The 14,308-nt window shown below is 41.5% G+C and overlaps 1 protein-coding gene across 1 annotated transcript in view; it reads left to right on the forward strand.

The window, feature by feature from the left end:
- Positions 1 to 14,308, forward strand: part of CYB5R4 (cytochrome b5 reductase 4) — a 270,390-nt gene that overhangs the window by 40,749 nt on the left and 215,333 nt on the right. The window contains exons 3-4 of the mRNA XM_082249678.1: positions 8,940 to 9,040; positions 9,459 to 9,543. Of these exons, the coding sequence (XP_082105804.1) occupies positions 8,940 to 9,040; positions 9,459 to 9,543 (186 nt within the window). The remainder of the gene's footprint in view (positions 1 to 8,939; positions 9,041 to 9,458; positions 9,544 to 14,308) is intronic.

Here is a 14,308-nt window from a genome sequence, read left to right on the forward strand (position 1 = left end):
TGGGGTTTGTCATTAAGTGCCTGTATCCCATTGTTATATTGTTTCTGTCTGCCTTGGGATCAACCTATTATGGGATGTATATGTGTATGTGGATTAGCTGCTAGATTGGAGGGAGGATTTCTCCAGCAGCCCTTCCTAAAGACTGTCTACAGTTGGAAAGTTGAAGATACCTGTGTGTCATGTTACTGAATGTAGCTTATCCCGTCCTGTGTCATTATGCAAATAGGGGGGATTGTCCCCTTAGTGTATATCTCTTTGTGCCTGTGTTCAAATAAACTGTCTTATGCTTCTTACCATCCTACACTGATGTCTCGACAAGTGACTGGGTGGACTAAGGGATCTTGGATCGTTCTGGTATTAGGCAAGGGAAGCTTATATGGTGGACATACTCTTCTTGAGTAAGGCGGTCTATCACAAGTAGCTTTTTTTTTTTTTTTTAACTGACACTGATCAATGTGGAAAGTAAATGTGTTTTAAAGTAATTGTAAAGTCCTCTCTTTTTTTCCCCATTACAGTAGCTTGTTTTTGACTGAGCAGCCCTGATTCTCTTCTTGTCATGTCTTCCTCCAGCACTCCTGTCTCCTCTCTCCTGTTAAGTGCCCCTATAGCAAGCCGCTTGCTATGGGGGCACTCATGCATGCTCACTCCTGAGCCCCACTCTGTATGTCCTTAAAGCACACAGAGCAAGGCTTGGCCCTGCTCCCTCTTCACTGGCTGTGATTGACAGCAGCAGGAGCCAATGAGGAGGGAGAGAACCAAGAGTGTCTTTGCTCTTGTGCACATCTTTGGTTAAGGATAGGGCTCAGGTATGCATTTAAGGGGGGTTGTGGGGAGAGCTGCATTCACAAGGTTTTTTTTTTTTTTTTACCTTGCAGCATAGAAAGCAGTAAGGTAAAAAAACATTTAGCCTTTACAAGCTTTTTAAGCGTTTTTTGTTACTTTTTTTTTTTTTCCCCATAGATTGCCATAAAAAATAAAATAATTTTTGCACGGCAGTATAACCAAAAGAAAGTACAAGTACAAAGTACATACAGCTCTCCTAGGAGAAGTGCATAGTCCCTTGGAGGACTTTCATCTGTATCTCAACCTCAATGGGGAAGAAAACGAATAGCAGGGTGCTAAGGTCAGTATCAAATTAAACACTTTATTAAAATAAGCTGCACACTTACGCAGAAGTTAGCATGAAACAGCATAGATGGGGAACACCTGGTACCAAGCAGCTGTAATCCGTGTGAGGCTGTAGACATCACTGAGCAAAAACGAAACTAAGGATGAGACGAAGTCAGCCAGCTCCAAGTATGGGTATTGGCAGTGGTGTTCTAGGCTGCACACGAGGATGACGGATATGCATGCACACCCCATCTCCCGACATCCACCAGGCATTTTGACAGCTGTCATGCTCGTGTGCAGCCTAGAACGCCGCTGCCAATACCCATACTTGGAGCTGGCTGACTTTTACTCAGTGATGTCTACAGCCTCTCACTGATTACAGCTGCTTGTCCCACCTGTTCCCTATCCATGCTGTTTCATGCTAACTTCTATGTAAGTGTGCTGCATATTTTAATAAGTGTTTTTATTTGATACTGACCTCAGAGAACTGTTATTTGTTTTCTTCCATAACCAAAAGTAAGCCTTGCTTGTCGTAAAAAAAAAAAAAAAAAAAAATGTGTACTACTTTTTCTTAAGGCCCCTTTCACACACTCCGTCCGCCGGACGGAGTCCGTTTTTCTCAGCGGGGGATCGATCCGTGCGGAGACACAGCTGTCAGTTCCCCATGCATCTCCAAGGAGGGAAATCGGATGGGAACAGACCATCGGTCCGTTCTCATCCAATCCCACCCGATCCGATCCGCTGGACGAATGGAATGTCTCCGCTGCCATCCGATGCCCCATAGAAATGCATGGGGGGACCGTTCAGATCCGCCAAAAAAACGAACAGGCGGATCTGAACGGTCCTCCTGTGTGAAAGGGGCCTTATGCCCCGTGTCGTCGGCCGAACGATCGGCCGTCTTTTGTCCAGGGCTGTCGTGTCTGTTGAAAACTGCAAAAGACTGCACACGAATTTTGTCGGCCAACAACAGCCGACTGCAGAAGTGATGTCATGTGATGGTTAACTTTCCTTGTCTTTTTTCTTTTCTGAGCATGCCCAGTCTTGCAAATCTGCTGTCTGTCGGACGAAATCTGTACTGACTGGCGAACAATCAGCCGTTCTGGTGTTGGCCAACAAAAATTTTAATGCTTGCACGACAGATTCTGTTCGGCCGAAAATGCGCTGTCGGAAGCATCATACTAACAAGCCTACAATCGGCCGATCGGTTGTCGGCCAAATATTTACGGCCGACAATCGATACGTGTGTACGGGGCATAAGAGTACTTTCATACTGCTCTGTAGCAAAATTATGTTTTTACTATGATTTTGCTGTGTTTTAGGTGCGTTTGCTGTGTGTTTTTGGGGTTGCCTGCACCTGTAAAAAAATTTCCCAAAAGCACACCAAAAATGCAAAATCGGGGTGCGTTTTACAGCAATTTTGCTGCAATTTCCATTCATTTCAATGGGAAGCTGCATTTCTGGTTTTGTAAAACCGCACCAAAGATGCAGCATGCAGAACTTTTCAAAATTCACTGCACCTATACTGCACCTTTTAGTTCTGGACTACAATAGGTGTGCAGGTGTGAGAGGTAAATGGTTAAAAGAGATGTATGGCTTTTTTTTTTTTTTTTTTTTTTAGAATCATTCTAACCTAAGTGGATGCAGCATCGGTCCCCCTCTAACACCGAGAACCAAGCGATTAAACACCGCTGATCGCTTGGTTCTCACAGCTCCCTTAACAAAGAGCTGCTAACTGTCAGTCACCGGCTCTCCGCTGGTACCCAGGCTGAGCTGGGTACCAGTCCAGGCATGTGGGCAGATCCCGACTCTATTGTCGCAATCTTGCCCGAACCTGAACCGGCTCTGTGACGTCAGCAGACAGCAGGCTTTAGCACGCTGTGCGCTGAAAATGGGTGATCCACAGGAGATGTTCAGCCAAACAAGCTTTGGTTGTACGTCTCCTTTAAAACAGTTTCATGAATTTTTATAGTGCTGAAAAGCACACTGATTATTCCTCTCTGCCAATCAGAATACACAATGTAATATTACTAGAATTCAATGCATCCAAGCATTAAAAACATTCACATAAAAGCTTCATTTTCAGTATTGTTGAAATTCCAGGAATAAAATATGAATTTTTTAATTAACAAAGTTGGAATAATATTCAGCAGCAGTTATGCAAACAATGCATTTTTCAATGTATTATGTTATGAACAGGCATCTATAGATACTGTATTGACACTGCAATAAGCCGATCTGAATGATTGGAATAGAGCTGCTATGAAACACATTTATGACATTTTCATTCATTTGGTTCAGGAGGAGAAAAGCAAATGGAAAAGGACCAGTAAAATCCATTTATGTAGAAAAGGTTCAGAGAGACCTTATATTTATAACATCTGTGACATTATGAAAGGCGAGGCGATGGATGGACGCTATGTATCACCTTGCATGCGTTCATATGCAGGAAACTAAGGAGGAATCCGGCCAGATTTTTCGGGCCACCTTGGCAGTGTTGGTTCCGGTCCAGATTTTGCTGTCCACTACTGACCACCAGCAGGTGGTATAAATAAAGCAGGACTGGAGCAGGAGTTTGCTCTTGGCCTGGGACTCAGGAAGCCAAAACTTGAGAGAGCTACTGATGTAAAGTTTGTTTTGTTAGAGAAAGAAAATGGTTTGCATTATCTTTTTTTTGTGGGTGATTCGGAGAAGCCCTTCACCTGTGAGTTAGGAACCTGAAATGTTTGTGCCAGGATGGCAAAGATTTATTTTCTGTTTTGTTTGTTTTATTTAATGCAACCTTTTAATATAAAACTGGCTACAAGTTATTTTAACAAAACCTGCCATCAGACTACCTTTTTCTCAGGGAAGGTGATCCCCATTGAGCTAACCCTCCTACACATCATTAAAGTGTTACTAAACCCAGAACCTGCATTCACTATAAATGGTCTCTCACAGTACACAGAACATGGAAATGCAATTATTTTAGTAAATATAAACTACTAAATTGGAACATGGAAGGTTGGGGGACAAGGATTTTGTTGGCACTTCAAATAGATAAAATAACTTTTTATTTCAATTCACATAAAAACAAAGAGAAGAAGTATTACATATAAAAATATGGCTTGACAACAAGCCCCAAACTATATACAGATATGTAGCAGTTATAGGAGTATCAATTTCATACAGAGGTAAACAAATTTCATACAAATCCTTAAAAGGGTGAAGATATTTGGCACCAGGAGAGTCCTGCTGACGGATTGCAGAGGGAACAATAGCCGTCCAGCTAGGCCAGCTGATGCTGTATTTATGTATATGTTCAATTGCTCAACATGTTTCGCCTTTTTCAAAGCTTTATCTGGAGCTTATTTATGAAAAGCTCTGTATAGTAAACAAATAGGTTTAAGAACCACATAACAAACACATGATTGTTCATACATTGTTACAACAATTGCAACTACATAGAACTGAAGACTCCATAGTACATTTCCTATATATAGTGGCTGTCTCAATGGCTGACTGGAGTCCCACACATGACCATATCAAAGGATCCGTACAGGCGCAGCTGGAGAAAGTGAACAAAGATGCCCACCAAATGGTTGCATGTGGGGGTCCCCACTGTGACATGGAGGTTAATTTGTTGTATACATCGTACATATAGATGTGTATTATAGAGAAGTATATGTATAGAAACATTTTTTTTCCAATCGTACATACTTGTACATTTTGTGTAAACCGAGACAGATGTCTCAACAATGTTTGTAATTAACGGGGAGGATGTCGTGGATTTGTCAGAGCTTGATACGTTGGTAGGTAGAGGAGCCTTGGACGTGTAGCCGCCAAGGAACAGTATATGCCTTGCTGTCATCTAGATTTAAACACAATAAATGTGTATCTATACTCTTAAGCATAAATGGTTAACCTCATTATAGATCCATGTATTGCACCCAGAGATTGTGCCATAAACATGGGATGTGCAAGCTGAGTATTCAATAGAGAGCACCACCACATAGAGATGTATAGGTAGATAGTGTATAGGAGAGTCATGCATAGATAAGACCTAAACACAGACCAGTGTGCATAAATCCTGGACTAAATATCCAAGATGGCACCAATCAAACAACGTGAGGAAAGCATGGGATAATTAATGACGTCAGATTATAGTCAAGTCGGATGGAAAGAGTGTATAGGTGGTAAAGGTAAATCCCAATATCTTACCAATCAAGTCAGTGCTGCTAGAGAACTCTAAATCAGAGTCTCCCATATGGGCCCAAGGAGTAAGCACTGTGGGAATAGTTAATTAGAACAATTGGTATAAATGTATTCCACCTCCTTATTTCAAAATATATGAAAAAGAGATTGACGCATGGGAAGAACAGCCAAGTAAACTACCTTGTGTATGCTCTGATCGAGTGTCCACGAACGTCCTCTCCGGATGGGGAACCGCCACCATAACTAGGGCCTGTACATACAGCCCTTAAATAGTGTGGACCCCGGGCGGTTCGTCAATGACGTCACCGCCCTGGCCATTCCCCCGGACATGCGCAGCGTACCGACCAAAGCGGCGCAAGGCGCCACGCTATCGGTCGCGGGCTTATCCAATGGGGATGAGCGCCCATTCGAGGCAGTAAGTGCCTGCATAGGTGCTCGTAGTGCCACAGGAAGTCCCCGCCGGATAGGGCGGAGACAACATGCGGCCTGTCTGGCCGCACACGCACCAACAAAAGGAGCCGCTCGGATCGCGCCCCCAGAGGCCCAGACATGAACACCTGCGGGACCAACCAGCCAGCGACATGAGAAACACCGCATATGCACAAGATAAACACGGAAATCAAAGAAAAACACTGCATTTAGTAATACACTGTGTTACAGATGTAAAGTATACAGTACATATACAGAAAGGGCTATAAAATATAGCTTTATATTGCATATAAACATACATCGTAGAAGCTGAGAAATAACTCTCTAGCCATTTAAGTCTGACTTAAAACGTAAGGTCAGTGCCATAGAGGAGGAAGGAAAACACTATTGGAAGAAGAGGCCCCTAAAAAGTACAAAAATGTCACAAAATTGTATGACAGGGGGAAAGTATGTATCTTAAATAGGACCAAGTACATTATGCCCATCTCTAGATATTGCATATTTGTGATTATCAGAGGGGAATGGTACCCAATCAACAAACCAGAACAGTGCTCTCGGAAGGGGGGAAGAAGATGACCACAGCGATCTGCAATAGAAGAGAAGGGACACATGGTCCCCACACATTAACAAATTTGTCCGCATTTGATCGGACTTTAGATGTTTAGTAGTGCAGCCACTGTCTAAAGAAAGGACTTGTATAATTGCATTTCATTAATTCCCGGCCTTTGTGTAGCATTGAGGCGTTCTATCCAGAGAGCTTCCCTCTGGAGAATCCGCAGATCCCAATTTCCCCCATGGGGATCTTGGGGAATAATTTCCAAAACAAAGAAACGGGCTTTCTTGGGATTGAATTTATGGTAAAGATCCAAATGTCTACTGACCGGTGTGATCATCTCCCCCCCCCTTCCGATACATACCCGTGGTTGTTAATACGTTGGCGCAGCTCCCGTATGGTTTTGCCCACATAGAACGTGCCGCAGGCACAATGCATCAGATAGATTACGCCACGGGTACTACAATCCGCTCTGAACTTGGGTATAAAGGTTTCGCCGTTGGGGAGTGTATAGTGTGTTCCTTCCTCGACCCGTGGGCACTGGGCACATTCATGACATCTGTAGGTTCCTCTTAAGGATGATTTCCTCTTTTTGATTGGTTGGTAATGACTCGAGGTTAAATGGTCCCTTAGGGAAGTTGTACGTCTAAACACTATTTGAGGATGTTCACTTATATGTTTTTTGATAATGGGGTCATCACACAATAAATACCAATGTCTTTCCAAAATGGATCTTAGAATGTTATGTGTCGAGTATTTAGTGATGAATTTTACTGTTGGTTGGGCAGGCACCGTTTTTTTCTTGAACAGAAGGTCATTTCTGTTTTGCGCCGAGGCTCTGTTAAACGCCTTACGTAAGATGCGTTTACTATAGCCCCTATGTCTCAACCGGTCACAAAGTAGGTCAGCTTGTCTTTTATAGTCCCTGTCTGAGGTACAGTTACGCCTTAGGCGAATATACTGGGCATAAGGAATACTGCGTATTAGCGCAGGAGGGTGAGCACTGGAGGCATGTAAAATTATATTGCCTACAGTCTCTTTCCGATAGAGGTCTGTGGTTAAATACCCATTATTTTGTTTGAATACCGTAAGGTCCAGGAAATTGACCTGTGATTGATTAATCGTGCAAGTTAGTTTGAGGTTGAACGTGTTGATATTGAGTATCACAATAAATTCGTCCAATAGGTGTTTAGGGCCTGTCCATACCACAACAAAAATATCATCAATGAAGCGTAGCCAGACTGCTACGTACATAAAAAAGCTTGATAGCGCATCATCAGATGTAATATGACGTTCCCACCCCCCCAGGTACAAGTTGGCGTAGGCTGGTGCACAACAAGTGCCCATGGCCACGCCCTGCACCTGGAGGTAGTGGGAACCATCAATCACAGGTCAATTTCCTCGACCTTACAGTATTCAAACAAAATAATGGGCACTTTCTCCCGCTGCGCCTGTACGGATCCTTTGATATGGTCACGTGTGGGACTTAATTTATATGCTCAGATTGCTGCTATCTGAAGGCATATTCCCTTCATTAAACTGCTAAATACCTTTTCTCATCAACAGTTAAACCAGTTTTGTGACTTCTATCAGTGTCCAAAGCTTGTAGGAGGAGTTTTCGCTCTCCCCTAATTGTCCTATGAGGCTGCAGGTCCCTGACCCTCTGTCTGGACAGTGCTAATTAGCCCTGTGCTGATCACATGCACTCTCCAAAGAAAAACAAAAACTCTCTAGCAATACACACCAAACTGAGCACATGCCGAGTGCCCCCAAGGCTCTATACTATCAGCAGTTGGATTGGGGACAGTAAAAGAAGGGGCGGATCAGAGAAGACAGGATCAAACAGCCTTTTTACACAGTGTGGAGGATTAACCTTCTTAGGTTCCACAGCAAATATAACCAGCATGCTTTAATGTTGTGGGTTTAGTAGCACTTTAAAGTGTTACTACAGTCTTGGTTTTTTTCTTTTCTTTAAAAATACCAAATATATTCTACTAACCTGCTTTGTGCAGTGGTTTTGCACGGAGCAACCCAGATCCTCTTTTTCTTTGGTGCTTCTGGCCCCTCCCTCCTGTTGAGAGCTCCCACAGCAAGCTGCTTGCTATGGGGGCAGCCAAGCCACAGGTTCATGTATCCATTCAGACATGAAGCTGTGGTTTGGCCCTGCCCCCTCTCTCTCCTGATTGGCTGACTTTGACAGCAGTGGGAACCAATGGCCCTGCTGCTGTGTCTCAGCTAATCAGGGAGGGTCCCGGATGGCCGAGCCACTGGTGGATTGAGATGGGACTCAGGTAAGTATTAGGGGGGCTGAAGGGGGCTGCTGCAAACTGTTTTTTTTTTTTTTTTTACTTAATTCATAGAATGCATTAAGATAAAAAATCTTCTGACTTTAGAATCATTTTGGGTAAAGTGATAATGATGCTCAAGGTTACAGATTTGGTTACAACCACAGAGCCCTGGGCTCCTATTTTTTAGGCAACAATTTCATGGTCTTGCTCTATCTGGACTTAGGCTTCAAAAGCCCTCTGTGGTATATTATCACATCGACAAAATAAATAAGATGGATCATGCTATACGCAATTTAAATAGGAGAATTATTGGTGGTGTCCCTTGTATAATTCAGTAGCTGGGCACTCATGTATTTTATTTGTTACAGGGCTTGTATATAATGTCACTCCTTACATGGAATATCATCCAGGAGGTGAAGACGAGTTAATGAAGGCAGCAGGAGCAGATGGTACACAACTTTTTGATGAGGTACACAGATAACATAGTATATCATTTAAATTCAAATTGTATGTTATGTTGATGTCGATATTTACATTGTTCCCTTTCACAATTCAAAGATTGCTTAAAGTGACTAGTTTTGTGAAAAAGAAAGCGAGAGAGCTGCCAGCAGGTATAAAATAGCGTACCTACAGCGGCTTTCATTCCTCTCTGCTAGAGCAGGATATTCAGAACCGTAAAAGCTCCAGCACTTGCTGGTAATGACCAAGCTTACCCCACTCCTTTTGTCTTGTACATATTTTTTTATGATCATGATGCAACCTGTTCTAGTGATTGTCCTAATGATATTTACTGTATTTGCCTATTTTTACTAAAAGTTCCTTTTCTTACAGATTTGATGCAGTATATGAGTGTATGAGTGTATGATATAAGATGTTTATGTTGATAGGTTCATCGCTGGGTCAACTATGAATCCATGCTGAAAGAGTGCCTCATTGGGAGGATGGCTGTCAAGCACGCTTCATTGTTGAAAGGTAATGATAGAATAGGTCACTCTTGAAAATATTGGTTGTTATGGCCAATAATGATATTTTCGCAACTATATATCAAAGATCAAAGTGTTTCTAAACTCGAAGACAAAAATGTATTATATTTCAGTTTACCAGGCCTTGAGGTGCCTGTACTGTTGTTTTTTTTTTTTTTTTTTTTTTTTTTTCTGGCCTTTTTTCCCTTTAGTATTACCTTGTAATCCTGCAAATATCACACCTTATGCCCTGTGTTCTATTATTTTCTTATCTATTTTCTTATATAGATATTTCACAGGAAAGCATAATGTATATAGATACTTTATAGTAATGTAACTTCTATCAACTGCATGAAAAACGACAGTTTTGCTAAATATATTGATATACTGTGTACAGTGCCTTGCAAAAGTATTTGGCCCCCTTGAACTTTGCGACCTTTTGCCACATTCAAGGCTTCAAACATAAAGATATAAAACTGTAATTTTTTGTGAAGAATCAACAACAAGTGGGACACAATCATGAAGTGGAACGAAATTTATTGGATATTTCAAACTTTTTTAACAAATAAAAAACTGAAAAATTGGGCGTGCAAAGTTATTCAGCCCCCTTAAGTTAATACTTTGTAGCACCACCTTTTGCTGCGATTACAGCTGTAAGTCGCTTGGGGTATGTCTCTATCAGTTTTGCACAGCGAGAGACTGAGATTTTTGCCCATTCCTCCTTGCAAAACAGCTCGAGCTCAGTGAGGTTGGATGGAGAGCGTTTGTGAACAGCAGTTTTCAGTTCTTTCCACAGATTCTCGATTGGATTCAGGTCTGGACTTGGACTTGGCCATTCTAACACCTGGATATGTTTATTTGTGAACCATTCCATTGTAGATTTTGTTTAATGTTTTTGATCATTGTCTTGTTGGAAGACAAATCTCCGTCCCAGTCTCAGGTCTTTTGCATACTCCATCAGGTTTTCTTCCAGAATGGTCCTGTATTTGGCTCCATCCATCTTCCCATCAATTTTAATCATCTTCCCTGTCCCTGCTGAAGAAAAGCAGGCCCAAACCATAATGCTGCCACCACCATGTTTGACAGTGGGGATGGTGTGTTCAGGGTGATGAGCTGTGCTGCTTTTACGCCAAACATAACGTTTTGCAAAAAGTTTGATTTTGGTTTCATCTGACCAGAGCACCTTCTTCCACATGTTTGGTGTGTCTCCCAGGTGGCCTGTGGCAAACTTAAACAACACTTTTTATGGATATCTTTAAGAAATGGCTTTCTTCTTGCCACTCTTCCATAAAGGCCAGATTTGTGCAGTATACGACTAATTGTTGTCCTATGGACAGAGTCTCCCACCTCAGCTGTAGATCTCTGCAATTCATCCAGAGTGATCATGGGCCTTTTGGCTGCATCTCTGATCAGTCTTCTCCTTGTATGAGCTGAAAGTTTAGAGGGACTGCCAGGTCTTCGTAGATTTGCAGTGGTCTGATACTCCTTCCATTTCAATATTATTGCTTGCACAGTGCTCCTTGGGATGTTTAAAGCTTGGGAAATCTTTTTGTATCCAAATCCGGCTTTAAACTTCTCCACAACAGTATCTCGGACCTGCCTGGTGTGTTCCTTGTTCTTCATGATGCTCTCTGCACTTTAAATGGACCTCTGAGACTATCACAGTGCAGGTGCATTTATACGGAGACTTGATTACACACAGGTGGATTCTATTTATCATCATTAGTCATTTAGGTCAACATTGGATCATTCAGAGATCCTCACTGAACTTCTGGAGAGAGTTTGCTGCACTGAAAGTAAAGGGGCTGAATAATTTTGCACGCTCAATTTTCCAGTTTTTTATTTGTTAAAAAAGTTTGAAAAATCAAATAAATTTCGTTCCACTTCATGATTGTGTCCCACTTGTTGATTCTTCACAAAAAATTACAGTTTTATATCTTTATGTTGGAAGCCTGAAATGTGGCAAAAGGTCGCAAAGTTCAAGGGGGCCGAATACTTTTGCAAGGCACTGTATCTTACTAGCAAAAATTAGATAGCATTACCTTTTATGTTGTGTTTTCACATTTTTTCCCAGCATTTATTTTCAGTTAATTTACACTGAAGAAATTGTGATAATGTATGAGTCATATAGCTTTAAGCAACATACTTATGTTTTTTTATTATCGTTCTTGGTTTTTTTTTTTTCTTTAATCATGTAATCTTTAGTTAATGAATTTTTTATACATGCTTCTCACATCCACATTTATCACAACATCACAACATTTTCCATAGGCATTCTGTTTATACAGTGCTCTACTTTCCATCCTCTTACAATGCGATATAAAAAAGTAGAAAATTGCAGATTTTACTTATCAGTATATCATACTTTGCCCCTCTCTATAAATCCAACATTCCCATGGTTTCCTAAATATTTTAATATTTCCCTTTTTGGTATACAGTACAAAAATTTCTCTTTACTGGTCGTATTATTTAGCTCACTCTTCCATTCTGCATAGGTTGGTGGATTATTGCCAGCCACTTCCTCTGAATACATTTCTGTGCTAAAACAAACATCAAAGTATTGCCGTTCATCTACCCCTCATGTTGTTATCCTCTTCCATATACCCTAATATGCATACATTGGGTCTAATCCAAGAGGAGTTCCAAAAGCAATATTTATTGTATCAATAACCTCTGTCACTTTGGGCACCTCCAAATTATATGAATATGGTCTCCCTTTAAATCCCTGCATCGTGGACTATTCGCATCCAACCTCTGCCCAAATGAAAATCATTTCTGGGGGGTGCGTTATGCCCTATACAACAGCAATAAGTATGACAATCAAAAAACACACTGAAATCAACATAGATGCCCCCACCCTGCGCTCCTGCAGAACGTAGAAAAGTAGTCTAAAATAGGCTACCCATAGCGCTTGCTAAAATTGATCTAAATAAAGGTATTCAATAAAATATTAATAATATATAATTAAATAAATATGTGGGTACTCTAATTATATACACAAAATAATTCATACATTAAAATCCATAATAGGTGACTGTAGTGAAAATTTCATAAAAAAGTTCAACAAAGTTCCAAAATGTTAAAATCCAGAATAAATGGTGAGTCTCTTGTGCAAATAATGCTTATTCACAAACAATAGGTGCAAGTGCTCAGCGTGATGATTTCCCAATTCGCTCTGTGATTATCGATGCAGCTTCTTATTCTATTTCCACTGTGATAAATGGTAAGAGTGGGTCACTTACCAAAAGATGTGGGTCATGTATGCCTTATGGCATCAAGACCAACCAGGCATAGGTAGCCTTCCAGGCTATGATAAGGGTCTCCTTGTGGCTTGCTTTAGGTAGATAGGATGGCGGGCTCCCCCTCTCTCTCCTCTCACCTCAGGCCTAGTTTCTATGCCTATTCATCTCATCCACCATGCTTGAAGGAAAGCCACTTCCTATTCACTAGTGAGCTCCCAAGCCCCCCCCCCCCTTTTTTTTTCCCTCTCCTCACTTCTATTTGTTTTGAATGAGCAGTGCACGTTAGTTGTGGTCATGTGCACTACTCGATGAACACTCCAAATCCCATAGTCCATCTCAGGAGCAAGCGAGAAGGGGTTGGCTACATTCCTACATACCGTGGGACCACTGAGAACAAATGTAGCCATATAACATGAAAGTGGTTGTAAATCCCCATCTCTGACTTGTACCTATAGGTGAGCCTATAATAAGGCTTACAAATGGGTACTGTAAATATCTCCTAAATTTGCACCAGCAGATATTTACTGTATAATGCGCCAATGACGTCATTGGGGCATGCGCTCTGAAGGAACGGCTGCCCGTGTCGTTTCTTCAGAGCCCTGTGCGGTGACCGGCGTCTCCCGCACCCATGCGCAGGAGTGATGTTGCGCGGCTCCAACCTGTAGCACAGCCGGAGTCCGGGGATCTGGAAGGAAGACAGATGAATGCGGCCTCCAGCGGGGATGGCGAGGGCTTCATTTGGAGGTAATTGTCACATAATGTGCTAATATGCGATGCATACTAGCACCTTATGCATTAACTTTTCAGGAAACAAAAAAGAAAAAAAAACAAAAACACTGACTACTTCCTGTTGAAGTCTGGTCACAGCAGCAAAAAGACTTAGAGGTGGCTAAGAGCAATAGAAGGTACTTTTTCTCTTACGTCCTCCGACAGTCGCCGCCTCTTCATATTCGTCACATATGGGGTATTAGACTTTGCTCCGAAGGAGTAGCTAGGCAACAGAATATGTTAACAATAAAGCTTTAACATACAGAATAAAATAGAGATTATTGCGCTAACTTAAAAAATGTAAGCAGCTGACATCAATCACTGAACTAAGGAGAGTGATAAATCAATAAATACAAAAATATGTGCAGCGCTAGAAGAAAAGAATTCCCAACAAAACAAATTGTCCAATCGCAGGAAACATTCCACAAGTAACGTAAACAATTGATGGTGAGAAAAAGTCCAATATATAATGGTGCAAATCATATATAAGTGCAGCAAATCCCGTCACCAGTGAAGGTAGAAATATATTGCGCTCACCAGATGGATGGGACCCCAAAACACCTTATAGTGTAGGAGTCAAACAGGCTTAAAAATGATGGAGTATCCCCACAGATTTTTCACCGATTCCAACGGCAACCATGCAAATCTCCGGTAGATGGAATAATTCAGAGATTCCCCTTCCACATGGTGGGTGGTAAAACCGAAAAAAATGGAGGGACATATAGCGTAATATTGCTAAAATCAATTTAATATCAATAAAGCTGA

The sequence above is a fragment of the Pelophylax lessonae genome (genome assembly GCF_965119305.1).
Source record: "Pelophylax lessonae genome assembly, chromosome: 3".
In the NCBI taxonomy this organism is placed as follows: Eukaryota; Metazoa; Chordata; class Amphibia; order Anura; family Ranidae; genus Pelophylax; species Pelophylax lessonae.